The sequence below is a fragment of the Salmo salar genome, unplaced genomic scaffold (genome assembly GCF_905237065.1).
Source record: "Salmo salar unplaced genomic scaffold, Ssal_v3.1, whole genome shotgun sequence".
NCBI lineage: Eukaryota > Metazoa > Chordata > Actinopteri > Salmoniformes > Salmonidae > Salmo > Salmo salar.
Window position 1 is genome coordinate 734,874 of NW_025550412.1, and position 17,245 is coordinate 752,118.

The following is a 17,245-nucleotide window of genomic DNA, read 5'->3' on the forward strand; positions in this document are numbered from 1 at the left end:
CACATGTTCACTTGAAGACAGTCAGGTCTATACAGTGTCCCAAATGGCACCCTATTCCCTATATAGTACACTACTATAGACCCTATTCCCTATATAGTACACTACCATAGACCAGGACCCACTATTGTACTAATTACTTAGAGATGGATACCATATGTCAGGGAGGGGCAACTTTGATGGAGGTGGGGGCCACAAAAAAAATCTGAATTCATCACGAGGGCCTGCGTACCCACATCCCTCAACCCTGGTTTGTTAAATATTAATCAATAGTATTGCTCTGAGACACATTGTGAATAAGGGCCCAGATCTTCAAACTCTCAGACACTTTGTCAATAAGGGCCCAGATGTTCAGTGACTGTATTGGCAGTTCATAACTACTGAATGCAATCAAATATCAAACGGGAAGAAAAAATGATCATGGGATCAAGGTAACAGTAGAATCTGACTGCAATGGGATCAAGGTAACAGTGGAATCTGACTGCAATGGGATCAAGGTAACAGTGGAATCTGGCTGCAATGGGATCAAGGTAACAGTGGAATCTGACTGCAATGGGATCAAGGTAACAGGAATCTGACTGCAATGGGATCAAGGTAACAGTGGAATCTGACTGCAATGGGATCAAGGTAACAGTGGAATCTGACTGCAATGGGATCAAGGTAACAGTGGAATCTGGCTGCAATGGGATCAAGGTAACAGTGGAATCTGACTGCAATGGGATCAAGGTAACAGGAATCTGACTGCAATGGGATCAAGGTAACAGTGGAATCTGACTGCAATGGGATCAAGGTAACAGTGGAATCTGACTGCAATGGGATCAAGGTAACAGTAGAATCTGACTGCAATGGGATCAAGGTAACAGTGGAATCTGACTGCAATGGGATCAAGGTAACAGTGGAATCTGACTGCAATGGGATCAAGGTAACAGTGGAATCTGACTGCAATGGGATCAAGGTAACAGTGGAATCTGACTGCAATGGGATCAAGGTAACAGTGGAATCTGACTGCAATGGGATCAAGGTAACAGTGGAATCTGACTGCAATGGGATCAAGGTAACAGTGGAATCTGACTGCAATGGGATCAAGGTAACAGTGGAATCTGGCTGCAATGGGATCAAGGTAACAGTGGAATCTGACTGCAATGGGATCAAGGTAACAGTGGAATCTGACTGCAATGGGATCAAGGTAACAGTGGAATCTGACTGCAATGGGATCAAGGTAACAGTGGAATCTGGCTGCAATGGGATCAAGGTAACAGTGGAATCTGACTGCAATGGGATCAAGGTAACAGTGGAATCTGACTGCAATGGGATCGGGGTAACAGTAGAATCTGACTGCAATGGGATCAAGGTAACAGTGGAATCTGACTGCAATGGGATCAAGGTAACAGGAATCTGACTGCAATGGGATCAAGGTAACAGTGGAATCTGACTGCAATGGGATCAAGGTAACAGTGGAATCTGACTGCAATGGGATCAAGGTAACAGTGGAATCTGACTGCAATGGGATCAAGGTAACAGGAATCTCACTGCAATGGGATCAAGGTAACAGTGGAATCTGACTGCAATGGGATCAAGGTAACAGTGGAATCTGACTGCAATGGGATCAAGGTAACAGTGGAATCTGGCTGCAATGGGATCAAGGTAACAGTGGAATCTGGCTGCAATGGGATCAAGGTAACAGTGGAATCTGACTGCAATGGGATCAAGGTAACAGTGGAATCTGACTGCAATGGGATCAAGGTAACAGTAGAATCTGACTGCAATGGGATCAAGGTAACAGTGGAATCTGACTGCAATGGGATCAAGGTAACAGTGGAATCTGACTGCAATGGGATCAAGGTAACAGTGGAATCTGACTGCAATGGGATCAAGGTAACAGGAATCTGACTGCAATGGGATCAAGGTAACAGTGGAATCTGACTGCAATGGGATCAAGGTAACAGTAGAATCTGACTGCAATGGGATCAAGGTAACAGTGGAATCTGACTGCAATGGGATCAAGGTAACAGGAATCTGACTGCAATGGGATCAAGGTAACAGGAATCTGACTGCAATGGGATCAAGGTAACAGTGGAATCTGACTGCAATGGGATCAAGGTAACAGTGGAATCTGACTGCAATGGGATCAAGGTAACAGTGGAATCTGACTGCAATGGGATCAAGGTAACAGTGGAATCTGGCTGCAATGGGATCAAGGTAACAGTGGAATCTGACTGCAATGTCATGAGCTGGAGGTTAGAGGAAGTATACACTTCATAATGCTGGTCCAAATCTGTACAAAAAATACCTTCCAAAATGAAGTTCTTGTGCTTATTTCCGACTTTGGAACTTGTATCTCTGAGTTTTTGACAGAATCCAAACTCACAACAAAATGACATAATTCGCAGTAGGAGACAAACAGTGGTGTAAAGTACTAAAGTAAAAATTCTTGAAAGTGCTACTTAAGTAGTTTTTTGGGGTATCTGTACTTTACTATTTACATTTTTTACATCTTTTACTTTCACTTCACTACATTCCAAAAGCAAATTATGTACTTTTTACTCCATACATTTTCCCTGACACCCAAAAGTACTCGTTATATTTTGAATGATTAGCAGGATAGAAAATGGTCCAATTCACACACTGATCAAGAGAACATCCCTGGTCATCCCTATTGCCTCTGATCTGGAGGACTCACTAAACAGAGAACATCCCTGGTCATCCCTACTGCCTCTGATCTGGTGGACTCACTAAACAGAGAACATCCCTGGTCATCCCTACTGCCTCTGATCTGGAGGACTCACTAAACAGAGAACATCCCTGGTCATCCCTTCTGCCTCTGATCTGGTGGACTCACTAAACAGAGAACATCCCTGGTCATCCCTACTGCCTCTGATCTGGAGGACTCACTAAACAGAGAACATCCCTGGTCAGCCCTACTGCCTCTGATCTGGAGGACTCACTAAACAGAGAACATCCCTGGTCAGCCCTACTGCCTCTGATCTGGAGGACTCACTAAACAGAGAACATCCCTGGTCATCCCTACGTCCTCTGATCTGGAGGACTCACTAAACAGAGAACATCCCTGGTCATCCCTACTGCCTCTGATCTGGAGGACTCACTAAACAGAGAACATCCCTGGTCATCTCTACTGCCTCTGATCTGGAGGACTCACTAAACAGAAAACATCCCTGGTCATCCCTACTGCCTCTGATCTGGAGGACTCACTAAACAGAGAACATCCCTGGTCATCCCTACTGCCTCTGACCTGAGGACTCACTAAACAGAGAACATCCCTGGTCATCCCTACTGCCTCTGATCTGGAGGACTCACTAAACAGAGAACATCCCTGGTCATCCCTACTGCCTTTGATCTGGAGGACTCACGATACACAAATGCTTCTTTTGTAAATTATGTCTGAGTGTTGGAGTGTGCCCCTGGCTATACGTATTAAAAAATAAAAAATGTTTCCTTCTGGTATGCTTCATATATATATATTTGAAATTATTTATACTTTTACTTTTGATACTTAGGTATATTTTAGCAATTACATTTAATGTTGACGCTTAAGTGTATTTTAAACCAAATACTTTTAGACTTTTTCTCAAGTAGTATTTCACTGGGTGACTTTCACTTTTGAGTCATTTTCTATTAAGGAATCTTTACTTTTACTCAACTATGACAATGAGGTACTTTTTCCACCACTGGAGTCAAACAGGGACACACTCATTAGATCTCTAATCAACAAGGTAGGAATGCAGTTTTATAATTTAATCAACAATGTAGCTGTGTAGTTTCATCAGTTAATCAACAGCGTAGCTGTGCAGTTCTATCAACAGTATTTCTACAATGAATTTCCAGGAGGAGAAAGGAAAACCAATAGGCTAATCTACTACAGACTCTCTGAGTTGGCTGCAGTATAATAATAGCAATAGACTAGGCTACCACTGAAATATCAAGTTCTCTTCATTCATTGTAATACATACTATTTTACTAATACTCCTCTCCTCTCCTCCTTTCTGTCAGCTATACCATTCAACTATTCTGTCATTGAATACAAGTTGAAGCAACAGTAATGCCGGTGTGTGTGTGTGTGTGTGTGTGTGTGTTTTTAGGACTGATGAATGAACACAAGGTGGCAGTATTTGCACCTAATGTTCAGTACATTAAACCATTAACCCTGACCTCATTCTAAATCTAACCTCGAGTTTGGCTGGAGTGGACTACAGTATTTGCACCTAATGTTCAGTACATTAAACCATTAACCCTCACCTCATTCTAAATCTAACCTCTAGTTTGGCTGGAGTGGACTACAGTACAGTAACCATAAACCCTGACCCTGACCCCAGCCCTAGTAGACCTTACATCCTATGCCCTTGAGGATATCGGAGACGATTTGACAGGTGTAAGAAATGTGTGTAAGCAATTTGAAAACATCATGAATTAAATATTTTTTCAGCATTGACCTTTAAACATGAAGAAGTTGGATGGTGATGATGATGATGATGGTGATTTACATCAATTGGTCATCTCTGGTTTGACTATGAAAATGTAGAAAGTGTTGACGACAATGAAAAGTATTACAAAGTGAGAAGAAACTGTTTAACATTTCATTTACCAAAGATGTTATGTGGTACTTCACACTACAGAGTTTCATAGTTGGCTCCAGCTGGTGTTTTGTATAAATGACCACTGAACAAAAGGTAATATTGCAGACGGTGCCTTTATTTAAAACAATCTGAGAGCTTCTCCAATGTTGTCTCTCCCAAAATGTGGACATCAGCACTTTCTGGAACACAGGAAGGGACGTTTGTACCAGCAAGGGGCATCATTCTGACAGCGGGAAGCTGGGAAAGAGAAACAGAAAGGTAGGTATTATTTTTGTTTTATAAATATGTAGCTATAAAAGGAATAAATTCCCTTTAAGGTGTATTTTACTACTATCCAAATGATTGATGTATAATGAGCGGGAGACTAGTCTGGCGACAGCATTGTACCTCCATAATTCATCTCCATGCAATGCTTCCGACCGTTCGTGTTGTCCTTAATAACACCATGGTTATAGTTGGAGGGTTGACCCGGGCCCCAATTCTGGTAGTTAAACCTGGACCCGTCGCTCCACAGCCAAAGACCCTCCTACAGAGCACACAGGACGATGCATCACCAGCAGACAGTAAACACTATATATACACACTGTAGTTACCTGGAGAAATGTAACCACTCTCAGACTCCTAGACAGAGCTATGGATACCAGGACTGACCATCTATGAGATAAGCATGATTTAACCATGGCTTGAAGCTAGACAGTGTTTGTAATATTAGATAACAAGCTTAGAAAACAAACTGATATGTGGGTTAAGGCACCACCAGGCCTTTATAGGTTCTATTCATCAAGAATCAATGCATCCTATATGTTTCAGGAGTGTTGAACAAACGGTGCTTCTGACCTCGATGGCATCGTTGGCTCCAATCCAGGTGCGCTGAACTTTCCCGGTACTCTTCCTGATGACAGACTGAAGGAAACGATACTGGGGAAGGCTGTGCACTGACGCCAGGTTACCTCCCAAGCGCAAACATCTCCTCTGGAGAGAGAGAGAGAGAGACAGACAGACAGAGAGGGAGAGAGGGGGAGACAGAGAGGGAGAGAGGGGAGAAAGAAAGAGAGAGAGAGACAGAGAGAGAGGGGAGAGACGAGGAGACAGAGAGAGAGAGGGGGAGAGAGAGAGAGAGCCAGAGAGAGAGAGATAGAGAGAGAGAGACGAGGAGAGAGAGAGAAAGAGAGAGTGAGTGAGGGGTGGGGATAGAGAGAGAGAGGGGAGAGAGACAGAGAGAGAGGGGAGAGACGAGGAGACAGAGGTAGAATATAAAGATAAATAGAAGGAATGGCACATCATGATATAGTTTCTCAACCCTGTTGAACACAGATTAAACCTACAGAGTCAACTGCAACCCTGTATGGCCACCAGACAGGGATGGAAATAGCCTCCTCACTAGTCCAACTATAGTGCTTTTCAGACCAGGCTTCTAGATTATGTACAGCAGACATCCAGGTACCTCTGCCTCTGGCCATGTGGACCTGACGGGGACGTAGTGATAGCAGTGTGTCGCATATCTGGGCCAGCCAGGTGGGCAGACTCTGTGATGCCACTCTGTAGGAGGGAGAGATGCCATTAAATAACATTATGAAATGGTTTGTTCCCACCACAAAATCTGATCTGTCAAAAGTGCATTCCAGCTGTGATGTTACTGAGCAAAACACAACGGCTAACCGTGTGTTGTTGAAAAAGGACCGATTCACTTTGAGTCCTTTAAATCAGCAATATGTAACTTTTTGGGCGACCTGAACAAATTCACATAGAAATGTGAGTTATAGATCTGTCATTCTCATTTAAAGCTAGTCTAAGAAGCAGTAGATCTGTTCTAAATTTTGTTTTTGTTTTACTTTCGGTTTTGTATGCCAACTTAAAACAGATTCTCTATACACTATACTTCCTCGTTTTGTCACATTAACGGACATTTTACCGGCAATTTGCATATGACGTTCTCAATAATGTTTCACTTTTCGGAGGAGGAACGATTTCCTCCGAGTCACAGCGAATACGCCAATCCTCTACAACAAAAGAGAGACAAAGAGAGAGGGAATATTGAGACAGGTGCTTTTTAAAAGACTTGGGAATCCATTCTATCAGCGTTACAGATTCCATGCTAGAAATGTTAAGGTAATTTCAGATTGAGCAGTTTGCATGCAGCGTTTACCGTGAATGCTGTCTCTGATGAAGACGGAACATTGCCTTTAAATTTCAAACTGAACGAACCTAGATCAGTTTCAGAACTATGAAACCACAACAGACCTATAAAATAATTATATTTTAGCGAATACGACGGGGGCCCCAACCAGGAGCTCGGGGTCCAGTGACTGTTAAACCAAAACCTAGGTCACTAGGTGTTAACCTGTTACGGCTAGGGGGCAGTATTTACACGGCCGGATAAAAAAAACGTACCCGATTTAATCTGGTTATTACTACTGCCCAGAAACTAGAATATGCATATAATTATTGGCTTTGGATAGAAAACACCCTAAAGTTTCTAAAACTGTTTGAATGGTGTCTGTGAGTATAACATAACTCATATGGCAGGCAAAAACCTGAGAAGATTCCAAACAGGAAGTACCCTCTCTGACCATTCCTTGTTCTTCTTGGCTCTGTTTATTGAACATTTAGGATCTTTGCTGTAACGTGACACTTCCTACGGCTCCCATAGGCTCTCAGAACCCGGGAAAAAGCTGAATGATGTAATTCCAGCCCCAGGCTGAAACACATTATCGCCTTTGGTAAGTGGTCTATCAGCGGACTATCAGACTGAGGCCCGTTCACGGGGCGACACCATGTTTTTATTTTCTCTCTCTTTGTACTAAAACATAGATTCCCGGTCGGAATATTATCGCTTTTTTTACGAGAAAAATGGCATAAAAATTGATTTTAAACGGCGGTTGAAATGCTTCGAAGTACGGTAATGGAATATTTAGACATTTTTTGTCACGAAACGCGTCGGGCGCGTCACCCTTCTTTACACTTCGGATAGTGTCTTGAACGCACGAACAAAACAGAGGATATTTGAACATAACTATGGATTATTTTGAACCAAACCAACATTTGTTATTGAAGTAGAAGTCCTGGGAGTGCATTCTGACGAAGAAAAGCAAAGGTAATAACATTTTTCTTATAGTAAATCTGACTTTGGTCAGGGCTAAACTTGGTGGGTGTCTAAATAGCTAGCCCTGTGATGCCGGGCTATCTACTTAGATTATTTCAAAATGTGCTTTCACCGAAGAGACATAGCGAGTGCATAGAAGAGTTCTGTATCTATAATTCTTAAAATAATTGTTATGCTTTTTGTGAACGTTTATCGTGAGTAATTTAGTAAATTGTTAGCAAATTCCCCGGAAGTTTGCGGGGGGTGTGCTAGTTCTGAACGTCACATGCTAATGTAAAAAGCAGTTTTTTGATATAAATATGAACTTGATTGAACAAAACATGCATGTATTGTATAACATAATGTCCTATGTGTGTCATCTGATGAAGATCATCAAAGGTTAGTGCTGCATTTAGCTGTGGTTTGGGTTTATGTGACATTATATGCTAGCTTGAAAAATGGGTGTCTGATTATTTCTGGCTGGGTACTCTGCTGACATAATCTAATGTTTTGCTTTCGTTGTAAAGCCTTTTTGAAATCGGACAGTGTGGTTAGATTGACGAGAGTCTTGTCTTTAAAATGGTGTAAAATAGTCATATGTTTGAAAAATTGAAATTTTTGAATTTTTGAGGTGTTTGTAATTCGCGCCACGCTCTATCATTGGATATTGGCAACAATAACATAAAATAAAATCTGATGAGTGTGAACAGGTCACTAAAACCTTTGGTCAGAATACCTCTGTTACCCCTTGCATCTCCCAGAGCAAAGACAGCGCTGAGAAGCAGAAGAGTGGTCAACATCGCCATGGTGATAGTCTCCTGAGAGAGAGAGAGAGAGAGAGAGAGAGAGAGAGACACAGAGAGAGACACAGAGACAGAGAGAGAGACAGAGAGAGAGAGAGAGAGAGACAGAGAGAGAGAGAGAGAGAGAAGAGAGAGACAGAGAGAGAGAGACAGAGAGAAGCCGTCAAGACAAATTCATGGAATATATCAAATCAGTGGAACGGCAGGGGGTACTTGGGAGGTCAGGGAAACCCTGTTTGTTACTTAACTTACGTAACTGCTGAGGCAGCGTTTTCCAAACTCGGTCCTGGGGAACCCCAAGCTGTGAATACATATTCATGTGTACTAGGCTAATCTACTGTAATTGGTAGAGAACATGATACCTGAGTTTTGGCAGCAGACTTGAATTCCTTAGCACAGTAGTTCTTAAACTCGGTCCAAAACGTTCACCCATTTGTGTCCCTAGTAACGAGTTCCCAAATGGGACCTTTTTCCCTATGTAGTGCACTACTTTTGACCAGAGCTACATATAACCAGGGCTACATATGCCCTATGGGCCCTTGTCTAATGTAGCTAACTACAAAGGGAATAGGAGGTCAGTTGGGATGAAGACAGGTACAGTATTAGATGAACAGATGTTGAAATCTCACCTTCTGAAGTCTTCAGTTGTAGCTTCACTTCTTCAGAGATCTTCAAAGGTCTTCACTGGGTCTCTCTCTCTCTCTGTCCTGCCTGTGAGTTGAGTTCTAGTCTCTCTCTCTCTCTGTCCTGCCTGTGAGTTGAGTTCTACATCTTCCTCCTCTCCTTTTTAAGGACCCATCCAGCCAGACCCCTCCCTCCATTTTTCTCTATCTCTCTCTCTCATCCTTTACATTGAAATGGAATTTAAATTCACTTCCTGAATTGACTGTGTAATGGGAATATTTAAGATGAATAAAGTTCATAATCAGTTTAGAGATTAAAACAATATTAATCATATTTGTAGCTCAGTTGGTAGAGCATGGTGTTTGCAACGCCAGGGTTGTGGGTTCGATTCCCACGGGGGGCCAGCACAGAAAAAAAATGTATGAAATGTATGAAATTGTATGAAATGTAGTGACTACTGTAAGTTGCTCTGGATAAGAGCGTCTCCTAAATGACTAAAAATGTAAATGGAAAATGTTAAATATGTTCCCTTTCTGTAATACACACGATGTCCACTGTTCTGTTTGTGACATTTGGGTTGATTTCCACTGTTCTGTTTGTGACATTTGGGTTGATGTCCACTGTTCTGTTTGTGACATTTGGGTTGATGTCCACTGTTCTGTTTGTGACATTTGGGTTGATGTCCACTGTTCTGTTTGTGACACTCGGGTTGATGTCCACTGTTCTGTTTGTGACATTTGGGTTGATGTCCACTGTTCTGTTTGTGACATTTGGGTTGATGTCCACTGTTCTGTTTGTGACATTTGGGTTGATGTCCACTGTTCTGTTTGTGACATTTGGGTTGATGTCCACTGTTCTGTTTGTGACACTCGGGTTGATGGTCACTAGACTTGAATCAGAATGTTATGGGTTAAACTCCTATCCGTTGATAGTGATTGACGCCAGACTGGAGGTACAAGGACAGAGGACCCTGATTATTATTGTAGTCTCTGAACACTGTGTGATTCTGCAGCAGGCAGCAAATGAAGTCACTGCTTTCTGTTTTGACTTTTTACAAGCAACTTTGTGAAGAAATGGCTGTTTCTGGTGAATTTTGAATGGTAAATATGCCCACAACTTTCCTGATAATTTGGTCAATATATCCGAAACTCAACTGAAGTACCAACACTTTCTGTATTACTTTAAACCTTTGGTCTAACGAGTTCAGAAAGTCAACACCAAACCCCATGCTTTACCTCAATTTAAATGTCATAACCCATTAATCTATTTGTGTACCCTTCACTACATTTGAAATGCTCCCCTCAAAATGAATTGTAACAAAATGATCCTAACATATAATATAATTATATAACATATAATATAATCCCCTTTAGAAATGGGTCTAACAACATATTGGTCCATATGAACAGGCTGGTGTTTTTCAGCACCTGTAACCCATCTGTTATTCAACATGATCACCTGTAACCCATCTGTTATTCAGCATGATCACCTGTAACCCATCTGTTATTCAGCATTATCACCTGTAACCCATCTATTCTGCAGCATGATCACCTGTAACCCATCTGTTATTCAGCATCATCACCTGTAACCCATCTGAAGACTTACTGCTGTGATGTCACATCCCTTTCAGACCAGTTTGCTGTACAACATGAAGTTTGTAGGAAATCCCCCTTATGCTTCATAGACTACTGAGGGAACGTAACAGACCAGTTTAGTGTACAACATGAAGTTTGTAGGAAATCCCCCTTATGCTTCATAGACTACTGAGGGAACGTAACAGACCAGTTTGGTGTACAACATGAAGTTTGTAGGAAATCCCCCTTATGCTTCATAGACTACTGAGGGAACGTAACAGACCAGTTTGGTGTACAACATGAAGTTTGTAGGAAATCCCCCTTATGCTTCATAGACTACTGAGGGAACGTAACAGACCAGTTTAGTGTACAACATGAAGTTTGTAGGAAATCCCCCTTATGCTTCATAGACTACTGAGGGAACGTAACAGACCAGTTTAGTGTACAACATGAAGTTTGTAGGCTACACAACCAGATAAAGCCGATCAAGGAGGGGGAGCGGCAGAGGAGTACTCAGCTACACACAATATATCCAAATCCACAGACACTGGGTTATGAATAAGGGCCCAGATTTCTACTCTGAGATGCTGTGTGAATAAGGGCCCAGATATTCTATTCTGAGACAGTTTGTGAATAAGGGCCCAGATCTTCTGTGAGTGTATTACAGTTAATAAGTACTGAATACAAGCAAATAAAATACAGTCATATTTCACCTGTAACTCGTGTCGTGTGTGGAGGACCAATACTCATCTTCTCTTTTTAATAAGAAACAAAATAAACACGTAAATAAACAATTAACAGAAACGACACTAACAGTTCTGTCAGGTGACAAGCACAATCCACAATACAAACACAGCCCTAATTATAGGACCTTCAATCAGAGGCAACGATAGACAGCTGCCTCCAACTGAAGGCCCCAACACCAATTAACTAAACATAGAAATACAAACGACTAGACAGAACATAGAAATAAACTAACATAGAACAATAACCAAAACCCTGGACTAATAAATCAAATACCCCTCTCTCCATGGACACATACACACAACTACATAAAACAAATACCCCCTGCCACGTCCTGACCAAACTAAACACTAACAAATAACACCTTTACAGGTCAGAATGTGACAACAACAGACATGTTCAATAATTTTGATGCCAAGCCTGAACAGAGGAATCTAACTGCAATGGGATCAAGGACCTCATTGTTTTGGTTCTGAGGTCTCCATTCCCTTGGAGCACAGGACCCGATGTTCTAGCCTTGACGACGACCTGACGACAACAAAACTAACACATCAAACATTCTGAAACAATTGGGATTGTTTACTCATCGTAACCTAGATAGAGTTACAGAGGACAAGCACAGCATCTTTATTAAGGTGACAGAACTACACTACTAATACAACTACACACAGCACTGTACTACCAATACAACTACACACAGCCCCATAATACCAATACAACTACACACAGCACTGTACTACCAATACAACTACACACAGCACCGTACTACCAATACAACTACACACAGCACTGTACTACCAATACAACTACACACAGCCCTATACTACTCATACAACTACACATACAGCCCTGTACTACTAATACAACTACACATACAGCCCTGTACTACTAATACAACTACACATTCAGCCCTATACTACTAATACAACTACACACAGCCCCACACTACCAATACAACTACACACAGCACTGTACTACCAATACAACTACACACAGCACTGTACTACTAATACAACTACACACAGCAATGTACTACCAATACAACTACACACAGCACTATACTACTCATACAACTACACACAGCACTGTACTACTAATACAACTACACACACAGCACCATAATACCAATACAACTACACACAGCACTGTACTACCAATACAACTACACACAGCACTGTACTACCAATACAACTACACACAGCACTGTACTACCAATACAACTACACACAGCACTGTACTACTAATACAACTACAAACAAAGCAGCAAACCTCCAATACAACTACACACACAGCCCTACTACTAATACAACTACACACACAGCCCTGTACTACTAATACAACTAAACCTACTGCCCTACTACTAATACAACTAAACCTACTGCCCTACTACTAATACAACTACACAGAAAGCCCTATACTACTAGTACAACTTCACACAGGCCTATACTACTAATACAACTACACAGAAAGCCCTATATTACTAATAAAACTACACATACAGCCATATACTACTGATACAACTACAAAAACAGCTCTACAACTAAAACAACTACACATAAAGCCCCATACTACTAACACCACTATACACACAGCCCCAAACGTATAACACTACACATACAGTCCTACAACACTAATACAACTACACCTACTGCCCTATACTAATAACACAACTACTAACACAGACCTATACTACAAATACACACACAGCCATACTACTAATACAACTACACAAAAAGCCCCATACTAATTACACAACTACACAAACAACCCTAATACAACTACACATACAGCCCCGTACTACCAACACAACTACACATACAGCAGTATACTACTAACTCAACTACACACAGCCCTATACTACTAACACAACACCACATACAGCCCTATACTACTAACATAACTACACAGAAAGCCCTATACTACTTATACAACAACACACACCCCCCTAATCTACTAATTCAACTACACATACATCCCCATACAACTAATACCACTACACACACAGCCCTATACTACTATCACAACAAGACACACAGCCCTATACGACTGATACAACTACACACACAGCCCCAAACTACTACTACAACTAAACATATTGTCCTGTACTAGTAATTCAACTGAACACACATCTCCACACTTCTAATAGAAGAACACTTACAGCCCTAAACTACTAATACAACTACACATACAGCCCTACACAACTAATACAACAACACACACAGCCCTATAATACTGATCAACTACACACACAGCCCTACTACTAATACAACTACACACAGCCCCGTACTAATAACACAACTACACATACAGCCCTATACTACTAATACAACTACACTTACTGCCCTATTTTAATAGGACAACTACACACACAGCCCTATAATACTAATGCAACTACACGTACTGCCCTATTTTAATAACACAACTACACACACAGCCCTATAACACTAATACAACTACACATCAAGCCCTACTACTAATGCAACTACACACAACCACATACTAATAACACAACTACACATACAACCCTATACTACTAATACAACTACACTTACTGCCAAATTTTTATAGGACAACTACACACACAGCCCTATAATACTAATACAACTACACTTACTGCCCTATTTTAATAACACAACTACACACACAGCCCTATAACACTAATACAACTACACATCCAGCCCTACTACTAATGCAACTACACACACAACCCTATACTACTAATACAACTACACACACAGGCCTAATCTACTAATTCAACTACACATCCAGCCCTACTACTAATACCACAACAAACACATCCCTATACTACTAACACAACTACACACACAACCCTATACTACTAACACAACAAGACACACAGCCCTATACGACTGATACAAGGCCCTACACCCAAACAAGGGCACTCCGTTCATCCACCTCTGGCCTGCTCGCCTCCCTACCTCTGAGGAAGCACAGTTCCCGCTCAGCCCAGTCAAAACTGTTCGCTGCTCTGGCACCCCAATGGTGGAACAAGCTCCCTCACGACGCCAGGACAGCGGAGTCAATCACCACCTTCCGGAGACACCTGAAACCCCACCGCTTCAAGGAATACCTGGGATAGGATAAAGTAATCCTTCTAACCCCCCCCTTAAAAGATTTAGATGCACTATTGTAAAGTGGTTGTTCCACTGGATATTATAGGTGAATGCACCAATTTGTAAGTCGCTCTGGATAAGAGCGTCTGCTAAATGACTAAAATGTAAATGTAACACAACTACACATACAGCCTTATACTACTAATACAACTACACATACAGCACAAAACAACTAGTACAACTACACATTTAGTCCTGTACTACTAATACAACTGAACACACATCCCCAAGCTTCTAATAAAACTACACACAGAGCCCTACTACTGATACAACTACACACACAGCCCCATACTAATAACACAACTACACATACATCTCTATAATACTAATACAACTACATCTACAGCCCTATACTAATACAACTACACACAGCCCTAATCTGCTAATTCAACTACACATACATCTCCATGCTATTAATACCACTACACACACAGCCCTATACTATTAACACAAAAAGACACAGCCATATACTACTGATGCAACTACTCACACAGCCCCAAACTACTACTACAACTAAACATATTGTCCTGTACTAGTAATTCAACTGAACACACATCTCCACACTTCTAATACAACAACACTTACAGCCCTAAACTACTAATACAACTACACATACAGTCCTAAACTAATAATACATCTACACATACAGTCATGTACTACTAATAAAACTGAACACACATCCCCAATCGTCTAACACAACTACACATAGAGCCCTATACTACTAATAAAACTACACATACAGCTCTACTACGAATAGAACTACACACACAGCCCCATACTAAATTTACAACAACACATTCAGCCCTACTGCGAATATAACTACACACACAGCCCTATACTACTAACACAACTAGACACACAGCCATATACTACTGATAAAACTACACACACAGCCCCACACTACTAATACAACTACACTTACAGCCCCATAATACTAATACAACTGCACACACAGCCCCACACTACTAAATCAACTACACATACGGCTGTATACTTATAAGACAACTACAATACAGTCCTATAACACTAATACAACTACACCTACTGCCCTATACTAATATCACAACTACACACAGCCCTACTACTAATACAACTACACTCAAAGCCCCATACTAATTACACAACTACACATACAGCCTACAACTAATACAACTACACAGAAAGCCCCATACAACTAATTCAACTACACACACAGCCCTATACTACTAATACAACTACACAGCCCTATACTACTAATACAACTACACACACAGCCCTATACTACTAATACAACTACACACACAGCCCTATACTACTAATACAACTACACACAAAGCCTTATACTAATAACACAACTACACATACTACTGTTGCTACTATTTGTACATTGTTATCAGCTCATTAACAATGTAGTTATACAGTTTTATCAGCTAATCAACAACGTACACTTCCGTTCAAAAGTTTGGTGTCACCAAGTAGTGTCCTTGTTTTGAAAGAAAAGCAAAAAAAAAGTGTCCATAAATTAAATTGATCAGAAGTACAGCGTAGACATTGTTAATGTTTTAAATGAATATTGTAGCAGGAAATGGCAGATTTTTTATGGAATATCTACATAGGCGTACAGAGGCCCATTATCAGCAACAATCACTCCTGTGTTCCAATGGCATGTTGTGTTAGCTAATCCAAGTTTATCATTTTAAAAGGCTAATTGATCATTAGAAAACCCTTTTGCAATCATGTTAGCACAGCTGAAAACTGTTGTTCTGATTAAAGAAGCAATAAAACTGGCCGTCTTTAGACTAGTTGAGTATCTGGATCATCAGCATTTGTGGATTCAATTACAGGCTCAAAATGGACAGAAACAAAGAACTTTCTTCTGAAACTCATCAGTCTATTCTTGTTCTGAGAAATGAAGATTATTCCATGTGAGAAATTGACAAGAAACTGAAGATCTCATACAACACTGTGTACTAATTCCTTCACAGAACAGCGCAAACTGGCTCTAACCAGAATAGAAAGAGGAGTGGGAGGCCCCAGTGCACAACTGAGCAAGAGGACAAGTACATTAGAGAGTCTAGTTTGAAAAACAGACGACTCACAAGTCCTCAACTGGCAGCTTCATTAAATAGTACCCGCAAAACACCAGTCTCAACGTCAGCAGTGAAGAGGCGACTCTGAGATGCTGGCCGTCATTTACAACATTAACAATGTTTACACTGTATTTCTGATCAATTTGATGGGTTTTTTTATGCAGTTTTATCAGCAAATCAAAAGTTTAGCTGTGCAGTTCTATCAACTGTATTTCTACAATGAATTTCCAGGAGGAGAAAGGAAAACCAGTAGGCTAATCTACTACAGACTCTCTGAGTTGGCTGCAGTATAATAATAGCAATAGACTAGGCTTGAAGCAACAGTAATGCCGGTGTGTGTGTGTGTGTGTGTGTGTGTGTGTGTGTGTGTGTGTGTGTGTGTGTGTGTGTGTGTGTGTGTGTTTTAGGACTGATGAATGAACACAAGGTGGCAGTATTTGCACCTAATGTTCAGTACATTAAACCATTAACCCTGACCTCATTCTAAATCTAACCTCTAGTTTGGCTGGAGTGGACTACAGTACTACAGTAACCATAAACCCTGACCCTGACCCCAGGGTGTGACAGAGAGAGAGAGACTAGAACTCAACTCACAGGCAGGACAGAGAGAGAGAGAGACTAGAACT

General features: G+C 41.1%; 1 protein-coding gene across 1 annotated transcript; it reads right to left on the reverse strand.

Annotated features, from left to right (window-relative positions):
* Positions 1–4,710: 4,710 nt before the first annotated feature.
* LOC106578223 (galactose-specific lectin nattectin) lies at positions 4,711–9,386 on the reverse strand. Its single transcript, XM_045713777.1, has 6 exons — positions 9,104–9,386; positions 8,408–8,489; positions 6,034–6,128; positions 5,427–5,561; positions 4,977–5,115; positions 4,711–4,826 (listed from the first exon to the last, which is right to left on the reverse strand). Exons 2-6 carry the CDS (start codon positions 8,475–8,477, stop codon positions 4,759–4,761), a joined length of 507 nt encoding a protein of 168 aa, XP_045569733.1. The 5' UTR covers positions 8,478–8,489; positions 9,104–9,386; the 3' UTR covers positions 4,711–4,758.
* Positions 9,387–17,245: the final 7,859 nt, after the last annotated feature.